This window comes from Mauremys mutica, chromosome 7 (assembly GCF_020497125.1).
Source record: "Mauremys mutica isolate MM-2020 ecotype Southern chromosome 7, ASM2049712v1, whole genome shotgun sequence".
NCBI classification, from domain to species: Eukaryota; Metazoa; Chordata; order Testudines; family Geoemydidae; genus Mauremys; species Mauremys mutica.
In genome coordinates, this window is record NC_059078.1 from 77,372,779 (window position 1) to 77,391,947 (window position 19,169).

The 19,169-nt window shown below is 38.8% G+C and overlaps 1 protein-coding gene across 18 annotated transcripts in view; it reads left to right on the plus strand.

The window, feature by feature from the left end:
• The window catches only part of GRID1 (glutamate ionotropic receptor delta type subunit 1), an 845,000-nt gene that overhangs the window by 443,340 nt on the left and 382,491 nt on the right, over positions 1-19,169 (plus strand). For all 18 annotated transcript variants that reach the window (XM_045025227.1, XM_045025243.1, XM_045025244.1 and 15 more), the window contains one exon: positions 903-1,108. In XM_045025227.1, coding sequence (XP_044881162.1) covers positions 903-1,108 — 206 coding nt within the window. The remainder of the gene's footprint in view (positions 1-902; positions 1,109-19,169) is intronic.

Genomic DNA, 19,169 nt, shown 5'->3' on the forward strand with positions numbered 1-19,169 from the left:
TTGAAGTATGTTTAAAACAAAACAAATTTGTGTTTGTGGATGAGATTACTCAGAGATAAGCGGCCACATATTTCTGGTGAATAGTGGACTACTAATATAATTGTCAACTCTGTTTCTATTTCATTGTGATGCCATTTGTTTCTATTGTTAAGCCTTGTGTTCAGAAGAAAGACTGTGTATAAGATAATGAAATTTAAGCTTTATCATTGAGCCACATTGTGCTGTCAGATGCCTGTCCAATCTCATATTGACTTTGATGGGAGCTGCAAGACTCTAGCTACTTGCAATATTTCACTCTGTGTTTTTGGATGGGAGTGAATATGTAGAAATGATCCTATTGTGATTCTATGTAACTTTGGCTGCTCCGGTGTCAATAAAGGGCATGAGCTTGACACTACTGTTCACAGGGAACTCCCACTCAATTGAGTGTGGGATGCATATCAGCAGAAACAAAGCCAAGAGGTCTATCTTCTTAACTCCCTGTAAACATTTTCAAAGCTATCTCCTTCTCATTATCCTCCTCCAAACCTTCTTTAAAAGTCTCGTTTTCCACCATGCCAACAAAAAACTTGACAGTAGGCTGATAATTGTGCTCAGGCAACTGCCTATCAATGGTCCCCATTGTTTCCTTGTACTCCCTTGTCTTGTCTGTCTGCAACCATCTGTTGTCTCTTGTATTATACTTAGCTTGTAAGTTCTTTGGGGCAGGGACTATCATTTTCTGCTGTTTGTACATTGCCTAACACGATGGGGTCTTTATCCATGGCTAGGGCTCCTAGGTGCAATGGTAATATAAATAATAATAATTAGGAACATATTACCATTGCCCCTTGTTTGATAAAGGCTATGCTCTTAGCTTAAAAAGCTGACACTCAGACTGTGAATTTGTTCCTGTTTTATAGATATTCGTGGGCTGCAGGGATTTCTGGACCAGGCCTCTAGATTAGGACTTGATGTATCTTTACAAAAGGTGGACAGAAACATCAGCAGAGTTTTTGCCAGCCTTTTTACTACCATGAAAACTGAAGAGTTGAATCGCTACCGTGACACATTACGAAGAGCAATCTTACTTCTAAGCCCCAGGGGAGCCCAAACTTTCATCAATGAGGTCAGTGCATTGTTCTTTTAAGAATTGTTCAGTACAAAAACATGCATGATATTTTATACAGTAAGGACCAAATCTTCCAAACTGGCGCATCTTGAAAATGTGGACCTACATATGTTAGTTTGTTACTACATACTTAGTCAATGTCCAGTTTCAGGGAAATGGTTGTAATGTACTTCTGCTTACATAAATACTGCAAGTGAATTGAAAGACCAGTACATAATCCTAGAAAAGAAGCTATATTTATCAGTGACTGTCGTCTTTACCAAGGAAATTCCCAAATCCTCACTAAAAGGAATTATGCTGTTCATGTCTGTACTACAAAGGTCTATGGAATGTGCTGTCAGTGTGACAGCGGAATCGCAGTATTTTTACTACAAATACAGTAGAAGATAATGGTTGCCTTATTTCTTAATGGTTTCTTGAGATCAGTGAGACTAATTAGGAACAGGATGTAGCTGTTAGGTAAAGATGTAATTAACACTGTGCCATGGGCTACTGTTTTGACATTAATTATTTTTCCCACCTTTTTCCATTGTGAGGTGAAGAATGACTTTGGAGTGCTTACTGTGCTGAAGAGTCTGAAATCTAAGGGTCAAATCCTCAGCAGGTGTAAATTAGCGTAGTTTCACTGATCTACGCTAAGAATTTGGCCTTAAATGCTTTAAGTCACCAGAGAACTGAACTGTGAAATTCAAATGTGTAAGGCCTATTTCCAGTTATCAGTGTGTTGCTACATGAAAGCCTGCTATATTAAAAAATAAAATCATTTTAAATTGAATTAGTTCAGTCACTGTTTAGTGGTTTTCTTGGCTCATATCAGCATTAATAAACCTTTCCTTTTATGTTAAACTGTGATAATGTGTAATTTTAGCGCTGATGAATAAGGCAGACTAAGAGTATGGGAAGGTCAAGATAAAGGGTCAAATTCTGTCCTCAGATATGTGCACAAAAGTCTCAGTGACTTCTGTTAGCGTTATGCATAAGAACTTGAGGTCATAATTCAGCCCAAAGAGTTTACAGAAAGCTATGCTCAGTTCACCTGGGACTTCCTGTCTGTCTGTTTTTTCATTGGAGGCCCACCATGAAAGAGAATTTTGGGTTGGTTTTCAGATCTGTCCAAATGAAATGTCCAAAACTGGTACTAAACTGAGACCAGAATTTACAAATCACTCTAACCTCAGCCAGATATAAAGTCTATGTCCTTTCAATACTCATAATTCCCAGAAATGCTAATAAGAGTTATATTGACAGGACAATAGCCCTACAGGCCTCTAGAGTTTGAGTAATGCATTAAACCACTTTACCACTCAGCCCCTCCTCAAAGCAGTATAGTATTATAGGTATTAGGACTAATGATCCTGATATTTTTCCAGATCCCTGCAGGAGTGTAACCGTGGGCAGAAATGAGAAGTAATTTATTTGACAATCTTCTTTTATTGAATCTTGATTGATTCGGAAAAGCTTTACAAAAGAATTTTTAAATAATAAAAATCAACTCCCCAAAGGCTTGAGATATTTGAGTATGTGTTTTAGGGGGGAACCCTGCATTAGTAGGGAATGAACTTAAATGGGACTCAATATGTCTCTTGTATTTCTAGTGTCTATATGATTTTGTGGAGCTGTGTATTTCTATAATCATGCAAGGCATAAATACAGATTGTACACAATACAATATAGAGTATTGAGTTGCAACTTTCAGATCAATTGTCTTTAATTTACAGAGATAGGTGTTCAAAGCATATAGAAGAAGGAGGAAACTAGTATGAAGGCAAGAAACCTACAGTTAACAAATTACACATATAGAAGGGCTTATATCTATAAACAATGGGAAAGTTTTTTCCTCTCCTGGAAAAATTTTCAAGAACTGAAAAAATATTTCACTGAAAAATTCCCAACCATCTCTGTTAACACTAATGAAGATACTAATAATGCAGGATAATGCTTGAGCACAGAGACACTCAAACAAAAGTTAACATATTTTAATGAAATTTCTGTTATTGTGAGACGTATTCTCATCCAGTATCTCAAGACTGTTCGATGACTGTTGTGTGAGTGACTATAACATAATGTTATAAATAAAGGTTCACAGACCTCTTCTAGCTGAAATCAGCAGGTAGTACTCTGCCTGTTAATCACTGCAAAAAGACAAATTCTTCATTTTCTTTAGAGATGGCCCTGATCTTAAAAAAAAAAAAAGTGGATCTGATTTCAGACTCAGTCACCTCCTACCTGAAGTTCAAGTGTGTTTAGATCTGGCATCTAGATGTATAGAGAGAGGGGCCAACTTTGGAATTCAGATCCAGGTCAGAGTTCCAAAATTCCCAAAGCTCAGAAGTGTGCAGTTGTAGGGTTTTGTTTTGGGCTTATCTCTAATTGTTTTAGACATCATTTCTCCTCTCTTGGCTTAGTATCCCTAATGCCTGGTTCTGTGATAGTCCCTGCTCATAGGTTCTCAGGCTTTATTTTCTGTTGAGACTGTTGTACTACAGAGAGAGGGAGAGAAACCTCTTCTGGGGCAGTGAGGAAAATGTGGATTGAAGCTCTTTATAGACAACTGAATGTAGTGTTTCTTGACCTCTAAAATGTTTTATAAATGTCATCTACTGCAGATATTGCACTACAAGATCACTTTGGGGGTTGAAACAAACCTAGTCTCAATGCAGTGAGCTTTCTTTTGGAGCAAATAGTACATGAGCTTCAGTCACCAAGGGGCCAATGCCCTCTTCTACATATGTGGAACTCTCTCTAACAGTGTGACTGGGAGTGTTGCACAGTCAATGTGCAAAAATTGGGCTGGATTAGGGGGATGGGCACATAGAGGAAAAGGAACCTGTACATGGACCCTGCATGCCAGTGCACAGGGAGGGAGGGAAAGGAGCTAGGGGATCCATTACCTGTTTGTTCTTTCCTTTGGCTCATCCACTGGCAGGCAGGGCCACAAGGGCTATCTCAGCCTCTGCAGCCTGGGTTGGGGAAGGAGAGGTCACTGTGGGTGGAGAAATCCAGAGTCCAGCCTGCTGCTAGGGCTGTGTGATGGATCTTTGACTTTCCTCTTAAAGAAAGTAAATTTGAACAGGCTACTTTTTATAGTTAAGGGCTCTTCACTACATAAAGGCCTCTGTCAGTTGGATAGAATTCAAAGGGAGGTGACAAAAATGATAAAAAGATTGGATAGCATGACCTTTTAAGAGAAGTTTAAGGCTTTATACAGCCTAACAAAAGGGTAACCAATGCTTAGAAGAAGTAGCATGAGAATAGGAGGAAGAGGAATTATTTAAGGTGGTTATGGGTGGTATAACAGGAAGTGATGACCTAAAACTAAAAGAGGAAACTTTCTAACTGTGAGGTCAATTAGACAATGGAGCCTTTTGCTCAATGGATGTGACTGAGGCATCACCACTCAAGGTGTTCAAGAGTAGATTAGATGAAACACTCAATGACAGTGTAGAGGTCATTCCTGCACTAGCTCAAAGGATGGACTAGATGACCCAGATGGTCTTTTTTCAAGACCTTTCTCCTATGATTCTGTGCGAATGGAGACTGGTGAATTTTGTATAACCACATACAGGATGAGGAATGAGTAGATGTATGGTAACTTGTTGGATATTTTTTCCTAACCAGTTACATTTTACAATAGACATGCATTTTAATACCACAGGTTGCCTTAATCACTTAATGCAAGATAGGGTGATTTGAGTCCATAAAGTTTATTTTGTTTTAATTTTGTCACTTCTGTAGACCAGTAGATCCTAAACTGTAGGGTATTAGACAATTACAAGCTCTCATCAGTAACAGAAGGGAATGGAACTCATGACCTTTAACTCTGTGAAACTTATTAATTGCCATCTTCAATGAGATCTTAAATATGTTTGCTTTTAAAAAAGGCCCAACTATGAATACAATGTGTGATTGCTGAGAAAGATGGAACTATAGATCGGGTCTACTTAGGTTGTTTAAAAAATAGCATGGAGATTGTAATGAGAAGGCTGGTGTAGATGCATTAATACTGGATAGAATCAAACCTGATCAGCTGTCTGACATAAGCCCTCCACAATAAATGAAGATTTTCCTTGATTTACTTAACAATAAAGGCCTGTTCCTAATGTCACCGTGGAATTCTGACAGCCATGTAAACTTCCTAGGTGCTCATAGACCAGGTAAAATTGTTTCTAGTTTTCTTTCTCTGCCCTCCCTATGTGTTCAGCTCTGAGCTCTTACTGGAGTTCCAGGATTGCACTCAGTTTCCCCTTTTACATTGTCCTGTTTCAGATGGTTGAGTCATTGCTGATCCTGAGGGTACGTCTACACTACGGGATTATTCCGAATTTACATAAACCAGTTTAGCAAAGCAGATTGTATAAAATCGAATGTGCGCGGCCTCACTAAACACGTTAAATCGGTGGTGTGCATCCACAGTCCGAGGCTAGCATCGATTTCTGGAGTGTTGCACTGTGGGTAGCTATCCCGTAGCTATCCCATAGTTCCCGCAGCCTCCCCCGCCCCTTGGAATTTCCGGGTTGAGATCCCAGTGCCTGATGGGGCAAAAATCATTGTCGCGGGTGGTTCTGGGTAAATGTCGTCAGTCACTCCTTCCTCTGGGAAAGCAACGGCAGACAAGCATTTCGCGCCTTTTTTCCCTGGATTGCCCTGGCAGATGCCATAGCATGGCAATCATGGAGCCTTTTTTGCCTTTTGTGACTGTCACCGTATGTGTACTAGATGCCGCTGACAGAGGCGATTCAGCAGCGCTACATAGCAGCATGCTTTTGCTTTTGCATGACAGCAGAGATGGTTACCAGCCATACTGTACCATCTACCATACCATAAATTGGTAATAAGATGATCATGGTTACCAGTCCTTTTGCACTGCACCATTTGCTGCTGTCATAAGTGCCCCTGGCTGAGATCAGCCAGGGGCGCAAAAGCCAAAATTGGGAATGACTCCCTGAGTCAGTCCCTCCTTTTTGGTATCTAAAAATAGGATCAGTCCTGCCTAGAATATGGGCAAGTGTACTAGAGAACCACTGTATCATAGAACCAGAGAGCACAGCTGCTCTGTGTCAGATCCTGCAGAAATTATGAGCTGTATGCTATTCACAGGGGGTGCTCCTGCAACAACCCCACCTGTTCATTCCGTTCTTCCCCCAGCCTTCCTGGGCTACCGTAGCATTGTCCCCCCACTTGTGTGATGAAGTAATAAAGAATGCAGGAATAAGACACAGTGATTTGTTAGTGAGAAATGAGTGGAAGGCAGCCTCCAGCTGCTATGATAGTCCAGACAGGACATTAAGCAGTGTGGAGGAGAGGAGCCCAGCATCCCGCTGCTAGTCCAGGGGCAATTGAATCTTTTCTTTACACATGAAGGGTGGGGGCTGATGGAGCTCAGCCCCCTGTTGCTATGATGAAGACGGTTACCAGCCATACTGCACCATCTACCAGGAAAAATTAGGAGCAGGCGCTCTTGATCGACCTCACTGATGCTAGTCGGCATGGTTACCAGTCCTTTTGCACTGCTCCATGTGCCAATAGGCCGATGATGACGATGGATATCAGTCATATTGAACCATCAGCCACCCATGGCGGGGGGGGAGCAAGGATGTTGGTGTTGAGTGCTGCAGCATCCCGTCTATCTGCAGCATTCAGTAAAGATAGGGTGACATATAAAAGAGTCGAGAGGATTGTTTTCCCTTTCACTTCTGGGGGTGGGTGGGGGGGTGCGTAAATTGCCGAGCTATGCCCTGACCCACCGCGGACACTGTGTTTGACCCATGAAGCATTTGAAGCTGAGCCAAGAATGCAAATGCTTTTCGGAGACTGCAGGAACTGTGGGATAGCTTGAGTCCTCCAGTCCATGAGCGTCCATTTGATTCTTTGGCTTTCCGTTACGCTTGTCACGCAGCAGTGCGCTGAGTCCCTGCTATGGCGTCTGTCTGGAGATTTTTTAAAAATGATTTTGAATTTCGTCTTCTGTAACGGAGCGCTGATAGAACAGATTTGCCTGCCCTTACAGCAATCACATCCGCATGGTCCATGCTGGAGCTCTTTCTTTATTTTGATTTTTAACTGCATCACCACACGTGCTGATCGGAGCTCCACGCTGGGCAAACAGGAAATATTCAAAAGTTCGCGGGGCTTTTCCTGTCTACCTGGCCACTGCATCCGAGTTCAGATTGCTGTCCAGAGCGGTCAGTGGTGCACTGTGGGATACCACCCGGAGGCCAATACCGTCGCTCTGCGGCCACACTAACCCTAATCCGATATGGTAATTCCAATACTAGCGCTACTCCTCTCGTTAGGGAGGAGTACAGAAATTGATTTAAAGAGCCCTTTATATCGATATAAAGGGCCTCTCAGTGTGGACGGGTGTGGCGTTAAATCGGTTTTACGCTCCTAAAACCGGTTTAAACACTTAGTGTAGACCAGGCCTGAGTCAGTATTAGAAGTAAGTTCTGAGTGGTATATGGTACGCTCTCTCCTTCCTGCCCCTCTGTGCTAGCTTGTGTGCAAGAAATTGAGCTTGTCTTTCTAAATTCCCCATGAAGTGACACCCTATCACACAAATGGAATTATAAAAATGATATACGGTATCTTGAACATCCTGTGCTCCCAAGGAAAACAATCTTACTATATGATATCATTTTTAAAGGAAATAAATATCCTTTATCTTTTATAGTAAGTTCAGCAGGAAATCATGTTTCATATTGATAAACTTAACGTTTTGGCTTTTGGCATTCATTTTTGACACTTGCCTTTATATCTCTGTACCTGTGTACACATACATGGCTATGTATATGCTCTTTATAGAGTGATTTATAATGAGATAGAAATCTTTTGTGAGGAATTTGATCTATGAAGTTTGTTTTTCCTCTCCCCCTCCCCCTTTAACATATTTGTTTAAATAGCAGTGACTGGCTAATTTTGTGTCAGTGAACTAGCAACCATTAAAATTGTGGGAATGTGATAATTCTTCATTGAGTAGAGCTAGAAGAAACTGCCGTACCTTTACTTTGTCTAAATCCAGCCTGCACTGCGCCTCCTCGGGAACTAAAATCTAATCTGGCATTGATGACATTTTGGACAAATAAACTTTTTGGATTCAAAGGAAAATAATTAAAATTTAAAAGAAAAACAAATAAACAATCCTTAACTGCTCAAACCTGAACTGAAAGTAATGTTTCCTTATCTTGAGTAAATTGGCTTAAACACAGATTCTTTTCCTTTGGTGATTTAACAGAGACTACAGTTTTTCTCACTACAAGTAATCCAAGCTGCAGGAGCACTGCAAAAACAAAACAACAAAAATTCATATGGAAATATTTGTTTGAATTTTAATATAGATTGTAAGCAATTTGTGAAGAGGATAAATTATTTTATATGAATTAGTCAGCTAAGTCTATGTACAACACCTTCCTATTTGTTTCAATTATCTTTAAGTGATTATATTTGTAGGCTTTTTTGTTGGATTCAGCTATCTGTGATCCATAAGATGTTGAAAATATTGTAACGATTATGAAGAGGAAAAACACAAAGCAGCACCCATTCATACAACTTTAATAGTAAACAATAGCAACAAGTCTGTGGGTGTTTGGGAAACAAAGATGGGAAAATGACTGGTTTGTGGAAATACAAGACCATTAGTAGGAATTGTGGGCGGCCTTTACAAGGTTTAGAATCTGCTGTAGTATTAGTCTTTTTACTTAATACCATGTGAGGCGGTGAGAATATTGGCTGGCCTAAAGAATTTAGATGTTTGCTAGTATTTTGAATTGGAGAAGTGGACGGTTATGCATAAGTGTTCAGATTCATTCCTGGTACAACGTCATTAGCTTTCAATGCAGTTACGGCATTGATAAATTTGCCCCTATTTAACTGTCCGTTGGTTAGGTTGTTCTAGATGCAAATAGTAAAATTAATCCAAACAAATATACACTTAGATTTCCACATTCTTCATTCTCTAATCCTTTTGAACAAAGGATTTCAAATTGACCTGTGAGTGGTTGAGGAAACTCTAGTAGATTTACTAATAATATTAGCAGCTAAATTAATCATAAACAAGTGGAGAAATCTCTCACAAATCTCATTTTCAACATGACTAAATATGATATGTGTGGCTATCACATTAAAAGGTGGCAGCACACTGTGGTGGAAGATTGCATAAAGTTAGAGGGAAACAAGATATTCATTAAACACCCTTCATTGAAGTGAAAACTCAGATAAAGTCCTGGGTAGGCTTAATAATCTCACATTAATTTTAATATGGTAGATGTTTATTTTATTCATATATAGTCTGTTTTGATGTTAACATGAACACTGACAGTAATGCTTTACCTGTGTACCTGATTGTGGTGGTGGTTTTTTTTTTTAATTTGGTCTGCTCTATTTTTGTTCCAGTGTTTAAGGATTTTTCCATTAGTCCATGGTATTCCATTAGTCCATGGTACACACTTGATATTGTGTTCTCTTTTAGATTTCTGTATTTGCTTATTTATTATAAAATTGAAGAGCTATTCAGACTTAGATCTGAGACCAAATTCTGACCAATTCAGGAAAATTGGTATAACCATCTCTCAAGTTTGATGTAAAGGAATTGTGTGTTCTAAATCTTCATCCTAGCAGCCCAGTTTGCCCCTGCAACATGCTTAGAGTAAAAATATGTGCACACGGCTGCGTGTGGAGATGAATGTGAATAGACATGTAGCCAACACGAACCCCAGACCCTAACCCAGAATGTACCTCTTGACTCCTGCAATTAAGGACCTGCAGGACAGCTTCCCCACAGAGTTATGGGGACATACAATACTGACATCTTTCCCCATTGCCACTGCTGGCCATGGGTTTTCTGGCATGTGACTCTTTGCAGTGCCTGGGTACTGAGAATTGCCATATACTTTGTACGATGATAGTGGATTTCTTCATTTGTTGGCTACAGTTTTTAAAATTGATTTTTTGGCTTAATCCTGTCCCTGTTGAGCTCTGTGAGCCCACTCTTTGATCCTGTGGGATGGCAAAACATTGGTAATGAATACAGATCATTGCACCTTCTAGCTGGGTTCCTATGCTTGTTCCCTTTACTAATTAAAAAAGGCATTTCTTCCTGCCAGAGATTAATGGCTCTGACTGTGGGATTTCCCTGGCACTTCTCCCATCATGCTTTCTTGTTCTATCCTCTGAGTTAAAATATATGATTTATAATGAATTAGGGTTTTTTTAACTTGTAGTAGTTGCATGCATGAAGGAATTTTTTAATTGAGCTCTGCATATGTGTCATAACTATAAAGGGAAGGGTAACAGCCCTCCTGTGTACAATACTATAAAATCCCTCCTGGCCAGACGCACCAAAATCCTTTTACCTGTAAAGGGTTAAGAAGCTCAGGTAACCTGGCTGACCCCTGACCCAAAGGACCAATAAGGAGACAAAATACTTTCAAATCTTTGTGGGGGGAGGGCTTTTGTTTGTGTGCTCTTTGTTTTGGGGGTGGTTCGCTCTTGGGACTAAGAGGGACCGGACATCAATCCATGCTCTCCAAATCTTTCTGAACAAGTCTCTCATATTTCAAACTTGTAAGTAACAGCCAGGCAAGGCGTGTTAGTTTTATCTTTGTTTCCTCAATTTGTAAATGTTCCTTTTGTTAGAGGGTTTACCTCTGTTTGCTGTAACTTTGAACCTAAGGCTATACGGGGTTCCTCTGGGCTCTTTAAATCTGATTACCCTGTAAAGTTATTTTCCATCCTGATTTTACAAAGATAATTTTTACCTTTCTTTCTTTAATTAAAAGCCTTCTTTTTAAGAACCTGATGGATCTTAAAACAAGGAAAAATCAAAGGGGGTTGGATCTGGACTCACCAGGAATTGATGGGGGGAAAGGAGGCGGAATGGTTAATTTCTCCTGTGCATTTTGTTCAAATTTAAAAAGAGGAATGATAGCTTTTGCATTAGCAGCTTCCCCTTCCTTTCCCCAGTGTGCATGTGTGCACACCTGTGTTACACAAACACACTGATTTTGTTTAGCAGTGGTTGAATAGGAGGAAAAGAAAATAGGGAGATGGTTACATTTGTGCTGAGTCACTTAACCCCCAAAACTACATTGGATCATAGTTGAGGACTTTCAACTGACAGGGTTTCCCTTACAAAGAGCTATCTGGCAGACAGCAGAACCTGGTTTTGACAATGTTATATGCCAAACATTTGCATGGTTGTGAATTACTTGTAACTTTCTCCTTAATGCCCTGCAATAGAGTGAGTGGAACATGTTTGAGTAGTATGTTCACTGTTGTTGTTTCAATTAAACATTCTGGGGTAGATTCCTGTTTGTTGTTGTATTAAAGCATCGTGCAATTCCTAACATTTGAAGTTTTCCAATGATATATACCTGTCTTTAATGTATGGATGGCAGTCCTATTGACATCAATGGATCAGACATATGGTTCGGAATCATGACTCCAAAACAGGCTAGTGTCAGAGGCAGATAGTGCAAGAAACCCCTGCAATAGTCACTTGTGAGTGGGTGGGTGGGTGGACAAAACAAGCAAATCCCTAAAGGAAAGTTTTTTCTTAATGACCATTTAATTGAATGTTGAATGTTGTTATGCCCTGAAACATGAGCTTGTATATCTCTTCAAAACTCTTATTTAAGAAATCCTTACTATTGTAACTCTGGATGTCGTCATTTTCCATGTAATTCTCCAATCCTATTTGTAATCTTGCTAAGCTAATTGGCTTTAATGAGGTCCTGTGGAAGTGAGTTCCGTAGGGCATTTCCTTTTTTATTTGTGTTAAATTTGCCATCTTTTGGACTTTTTCAATCTCCCTTTTGTTTTTTGTATTATGAAAGATGATCTAGAGAAGTACCTGATCTACCTTCACTTTGCCTTCTTTGTAGAAGCAGTGTAGCTCTCAAATGCAGTTCTGAAATAGTAAAGTTAACTCTCCAGAAAGGATTAGAACCTGAAGTGTATCTGAACTTTAAAAGTGGTGGTTCTAATCTTTTGGCATCCTTCATGAGAAAAGACAGTTACGTAAAGTAACTGTTGGTGTTCTTATTTATTCAGTAAGTCCCAGCATCAAATATATTTGTTTTAGAAAATTCAAGTAATTTTTATTTGAAGAAAAAGTATAAAAATGAACTGAAAAAAATTTATATGTTATATGCATATTTAAATAGACAGAGGTTTTTGTTTGTTATTCTGATACACTGAATTGAGGGATGCAAGAGTAACCTTAGTAAATGTACAAGGTTTATTTTCTTTTCAAATCATTTACTTTTGGGAGTTTGCCTGAATAGTTGAACATCCTGCAATTTAAAGATAAAAATTGTCTAAAATGAACTGCAAATTTGAATTAAGTACTCTGACACATTTGTGGTCATAGAGCACGTAAATATATGCAAAATGTTTCTCTTAAAAATATCGTAAATCTTTAGGCAATGACTTTATCATTCACTGCAAGGATAATTGTGTGCAATTTTAGTATAATTTACCAGAATGCTTGAGATTACTAATTAATTATGGATTATTAATTTTTAAATATGACCCAACATTTGCGTTTCATTATCCTAGGGTTTGCCGATCTTAAAACTTTAGCAGAACTACTGTGTGTGTGTAAGAGAACCAGGTCTATCTTATAAAATCAGTAATATAACAACTAATAACATAGCTATTTAAAGAATTTGCCATTTTCTAATTATTTTTTAACTAAATGTATTGGAAGGATCAGATGATATAGACCTTAGAAGATATAGAACTGAAATAGCACAGTTATTTTCAATCTTGTGATACTTTCCAGTGCCTTAGGCACCACTGTATAGTAATTATGGGTAAATGTTGACATTTTAATGGGAACCGCTGTATCTCTCACGTAAATACAGGGGTTGTCGCAAGAGTCTTCCACTAAGATGGCCTGTCATCCCTTTCTAAAGATACATATTTAGTCCTGCCATTCTGGATTCAGGAAGTGACTCTGTGATTTACTCCTTTTCTAATTGCAAGAGATCATAGAGGAATAGGCCTTTTATCCTGGAAAAGGATACATAATATGATAGTGACTAATTTGAACTTTGAATGTACCTTTTCAAATTCTCATTTAAATATCAGTTTTAATGAACGAAATAAAGTGATATTTACCAAGACATGTTTAGTTCAAAATTAATTTGGAAAATAATTTGAGTCTTGAATAATTGTTGTGGAAATATGGCAGAGTACTGTTTGCACACAAGACAGAAATTTAGGCAAAACTTACCTTGAAAGTTTGAGAAGATTCGTCCTAGAACAGAAAGCTCTATCTATTCGATCTTCTCTCCTGGTTCAGATTAGAGCAGGCCATTTGTGCCAAAAACCCCAAAGATCTATTGTGGTAGCTAGCTAAAGGACAAAAGTATCCTGGCTTTCCAGTGACCATATTCCTCCTTTCAGTAACAGCAAGCAGAATGACCTACAGCAGCCCTATGGCATCTGAAGCTCCATCTACACTGGGTAGATGCTCCAGGGCCTGGGTCCATTGGGTTTAGGTTTGCTTTGCATTGGTGGATCAGCACAAAGGTCCGTAGCACCTAAGACTTTGACTAGGTTTTTATGTTCAGAGTATAGGTTTTTATGAAAACCTCAAGTGCACTGCAGGTAAATCTCATGGGAGCCCATTGAAAATGAAAGTAAAAAAATATTTGGGAACCTTGTTTGTCCGGGGCAAGCACTTGGATTTGATTAAATCACATTTATAACAGAATATGGTGCTATAATTGACTGCGTTTCCTTGGGCAAAGAGTGTTCTATGTCAGACAAATAGAGCAGTACATCATCAGCAGGGAATGTAATGTCTTAGTTGCCCTCATTCACCTATATACCCTGAAGGTATAATAGGTCAAATACTCAGAGATTTATGGCAAGAGGTTAAATGGAGAGGGCAGAAAGAAAGGCAGACTCAGCACAGTTGTATCACTATAGAGATGAGATGTTTGATAAGTAAAATGACTTGTGACGTTGGGATGAGAATGAAATGCATTGGGGATTATGAGGAATTTCTATAGAAACTAGTTAAGGCTTAAATCTCTACAGATTTGGTTTGAGATGCTTTTCCAATTTTTTGTCTGCAAAATTGGGTTAGAAGTCTGCAAGAAAGGATTTTACTGTGAGGTTTCTGGTACTCCTTGTTTTCATATGGGCTAGGAAATGGAAATAACATAAAACAGTGTTTTCTCATAGCATTTCGGTCTTATCTCATGTTTTTGCTTCCTGTCCCAAACACTACCAGGAAGTCCAGAGATGTGTGAAAATAAACATACGTTTGTGGGGAAGGATGGAGTAATTTGAATATTTTCAAACATCAGCATGTGTGTGGTTGAGGTTTGAGTAAAGTAAATATTCAGTTCTTATCTTACCTACCTTGGTTCACCCATGTGTTCTGAACATTAACATTTTTAGAAGATTCAGAACACTATACTCCATTGGTCGTTAGTGACTTCACAAGCATCATGAAAGGACAGGCACAGAGATGCAGACAATATTCAGGAAGATGTTCTGTGTTGTTGGAAGTCTGCCCAAACTTGAACTAGCCAAGAATGCTGATTAGTATTAATTATTTATACTGCTCCATTAATGTACAGAGAGAGCTAACTCTATGTAAGACAGGCTAAAATGCTAATGATATAAGTGATATTTTGTAATTCTTATAATACCAATCATGGCAAAGATGTGGGTAGAGGTGCCAGGGGCTGGGAATGTTGTGCTTGTGGACGAGGGAGGCAGACAGGATGTGCTGTGAAGTGGTGCTTCTATCACCTTTCTGGAGGTGTAGTGGTCACTCCCTGCACTGCAAAACTAGGAACATACTTTAGTTTTGCTTGTCTTTTATATTCTTATCAGATATGCAGGGTGTCTAGTATGCTGTTCTTTTACTATCCTGCATCCATTGCAAAACATGTTGTAAAGATTTTTCTCCTTGTAGGTTTTATGAGGGATAACAGATAGGGCTGTGTAGAAATCCCTGCTCTTAATCTTACCTAGCCAAAGGTCAATATCTCTCTATCTGTGCGCTGTCAATGCTAGTGCAATACAAGTAGTGAATAATGGCTCCCATACTGTGATGCATGTGCCAATGTGTAAACTCTGCAACAGAGTGTGTCAGAAACCGTTATGGGATGGTCATTGCTGTGGCAGTTGGGCTTAGTAGATGGAGTCAGGAGTCAGAATCAGGAGCCCAGAGCAAGGTTGAAACAAGGTTGAAGCAAGAGAGAGGTTGGAACAGGGCTGGAGCAGGATATGTCTTGTGGAATCCATTGTCACTACCATACCAAACCATGTAGTGAGGTCGAGCAGACTGAGCTACTATTTCTCCTGCAAGACTTATATACCTGCCCTGAGGCACCAGACCAGTTCCTGGCTTGTGGATTGGCTGGAGTCTAGCACAAGAATGATTCATCAACAGGCTCTAGTTCAGGGATGACTCATCACCTTACAGAGGGTAATTCCTGATACTTCTCTGGTTCCTAATAGGGACATCCAAGAAAACTCTACAAGCTGTCAACTCTTTGTGCATCTGTAGTAAGGCGTGTACTACACTCGTTCCACCTATGTATCTTCTATGCTTCAGCCCACTGGCGTGATTTATTTTTGCATCACTGCTTCATTACCATCTTTCAGAGTTCTGCCAAAATTTCTTTGCAATGCAGCATGATTTCTTCCCAGGGTTATTGATTGATTGATTGATTCGTATCACAGTAGCGCTAAGAGGCCTTAACAGAGATTGGGGCTCCATTGTGTGAAAGTCTGTGCTTCAAGCCGCTTACAATCTTAATAGACAAGACAAACAAAAGGTGGGAAAAGGAAGCATTTTCCATTTTACCATTGGGGAATTGGGGCACAGAGAACTTTACACAAGGTAACACAGGAAGCAAAGATTGAACTGTGATCTCCTGAGCCCTAGTTCAACACCTTAATCAAAAGATCATGCATCCATGGGATACTGTCAGCTATATTTGTTTCACTGTTGACCCCTAGCTACAGTATTTGAATTTGCTGGAAAGTATATTATTTTCCTCCCAGTCCATCACTCCAGTGATTTGGAGTAAGACTTTGTTGGCTCTGACTAATTCACTCTAGATCAAATATTATAAACCTCTTCAAATAACAAACATTGTTTTTAGTTTTATTTTCTAACTAGCTACGTAACCAAACTTGCACATAGAGTCTTACAGGGCACTTGAAGAATTGCTCAGGTAAATTTTTGTATTGAATTTGGATCCTTTCATTTTAATGGAGTTAAATTTTGCTGTGGAAACACTCAGTGGATGAGATCAGTTTGTTTGGCACTGACCCATCCATTCAACTTGAAGCAATCAGATTAAATAGCTTTGCACTTTATTAATGTGTGTGCAAATGGAAATCGAGTTCCAAGGACACTCTTTACGAAAGCACCTTGAATGATCAATCTTGGTGTGTAATTCATGTTTTACTTTCAACGTGCAAGATTTTTTTCTAAAGAGAAAAAATGAGTTAGAGTGTATCAAGAAAAAAACAAAATATGGATTATGATTATTTCTTGTTAATGAAAACATCATAGCTTCAGAATATTTAAAGTTCCCCTATACAGTGCCCCATAAAACTGGAAAATCATATAGAATCCGCTATGTGGACTAATAGATACAAAAATGTCAGTGTTCAGTTTCTAAACCATTTTAGTTTTGAATGCATCTTGATTCAAAGTCAGAACAACTTAGCAAGTGCAGCACTTGTCAAAGTCATTCAAGATAGCATGTATTACTAAGAGACACCCTAAAGCTTTAAATATCATTGTGCAATTAAAATAGGATACACCTTTCCAGCACAAAAAGTGTGTGTATGGGAGGGGGGGTAATATGCATTAGTCAGAAAAATGATGTGTTTGTACCAGCACTACTAAATACCAGAGAGAAAAATAACGGGGATAAAATGATGACAAAAATAATTTTAGGGACTGATCCAAAGTTCACTGAAGTCAATGGGAGTCTTTGGATTAGGCTCTTCAGACTCTACTGGCTTCTGGGTAAATTCCCAAATGGCTGAGGTGCTGCCATAAGCGTGAAAAGTGGTCTTAGGCATTTGGCAAATGTACAGGCACACAGGGATCCCTGCCATGTCAGCAGCTAGCACCCTTGCCACTCTACTGATTTCTTGTGCAGAAGTATTATAGGATATAATGGAAAAGTCTAAATGTTTTATGGACCATCCTGCAGAATGTAATAGAAAATCATACCTTTGCTTACAGAATTATATAAGATAGTTCAAATAACCAGAGGCTAGCATTCTCTATGGGTTTTTAGAACTTTACTAGTTTAATCCCACTAAATTCTACAGGACTTTTCCATATAGGATATGACCACATCCCATCTTGAAAGATGTATTTGTGGAGGTTGCTGGAAAGAGGAAGCAACTCTTCATTCCCCCTCATTGACAAGCAGCCTGATCCAACACCTCTTTACTAGCTGTTGGAACTCTCCTTATGCCTCCCAGTGACTAGCATTGTGATCCTCTACTTAGCTGCCAAATCTTCCCCAAAATGTGCTACCTGGATTTCTGAGCACTCTGATATATAGTGTGCACACTCCTAGCCACACATTATAGGCCTATAAAATGTAGGTCAGTTATTCTGAGAAATTTAATGTCCTTATAAATATCACCAAATTTAACTCAAGTAAATTATCTTCATCTTTGGGGAAATTAGGATAAAGAGATTATATATGGGTAATTGGGAAAGGGGAGAGATGTATGTGTGTGTAATCTTTATCCTAACTCTCCCCAAGAGCAAAGAGCTTGTGGGGAAATGCACAGGATCAGAGTGTATGTACTTCAATGTAATTGGGAAAGGAAATTGAAGTAGATAAAATATTACAGGGAAGGCGAGATACTCCAAGACTGTCCTCTATTCTGAAGCTTTTAAGTGACCAAATCTCAGTCATTTTAATGACACTTTCTTATAGTGTAAAAGAGAGGCAGCATAAACTAAAGGATTAAATGCAGGATTTGCAGACAGATTTTGCTAAATTCTGTGTCTATTCCTTGCATCTGTAAAACAGCAATGATACTTGTATATCTGTCTATATTAACCAGTGTGCCTGATTAATGCGATATTTTATTTATAAGTAATAAGTAAATAAATAATATTAATAAGTAAATAAAGTATATCCTTCAAATACTCAGATGTACTATTTGAGAGTGTTTGTCAGGACTGGTATATACATTACTGTTTTCAAGTACTTTCATTCAAATGAGTAATCAAGATCAAGCATAATTAAGTGTTGAGGCAGAGGGGAAAAATAGCTTCACGGTGAGAGCCATGATATCTTGCCATCTTTTGACATTATAATATAGCATTTTTGTCTTCTTCAAGTAGTGGGCTACTACTTTTCTATAACAGTAACCTCTACTGGACTGAGTGTCAGACCCATAAAAGTGTGTATCATAAGCCCAAATACTAATACAGCTAAAAAAGATTGTCCTTAAGTGGTGTGACCCTACACTTGTAGTGTAGAGGGATCTGATTCCTAGCTCTGCTTATGTCCACAAAGTTCTGATGTGCAGCAGATTTGTTACACATTGAAGAAGCAAAATTCAGTATTTTTTTTTTGCCAGCATTGTAACTTTTTTGGAAGATTATGTATAATAGAAAGTAGGAGTAACCCTGAGAAAGTGTAGTATCATATCAAACTAGGTCAATGACATATTAGGTTTGAATGAAACTGCTTAATTTGCTTTTAGGTGCTCAAATATCTTGCATATTTGAGTTTGTGGGGGTTTTTTATGTCCTGAACTTTTGGTTATCATTAGTGCAATTATAAACTGCTTGTTTAGGACTATGGCATCAGCACAAACTACAAATATGAGACTTGCTGTAGGACTTCTACATATTTATAGCTATTGAGGTGAACGTGTGTCACGTAGGCTGTGTACTCTCTAAAATACCGTAGCTCTAGGCATGCTCACACCAATCTGGCTAGACAATGAATAGTGTTTGGTGGTATCTGTTTTGTATGTTAGAACTATAAGAGTCACAGTAATGTACCCACATGTAGCTGTACACACTCTTTGATCTCTG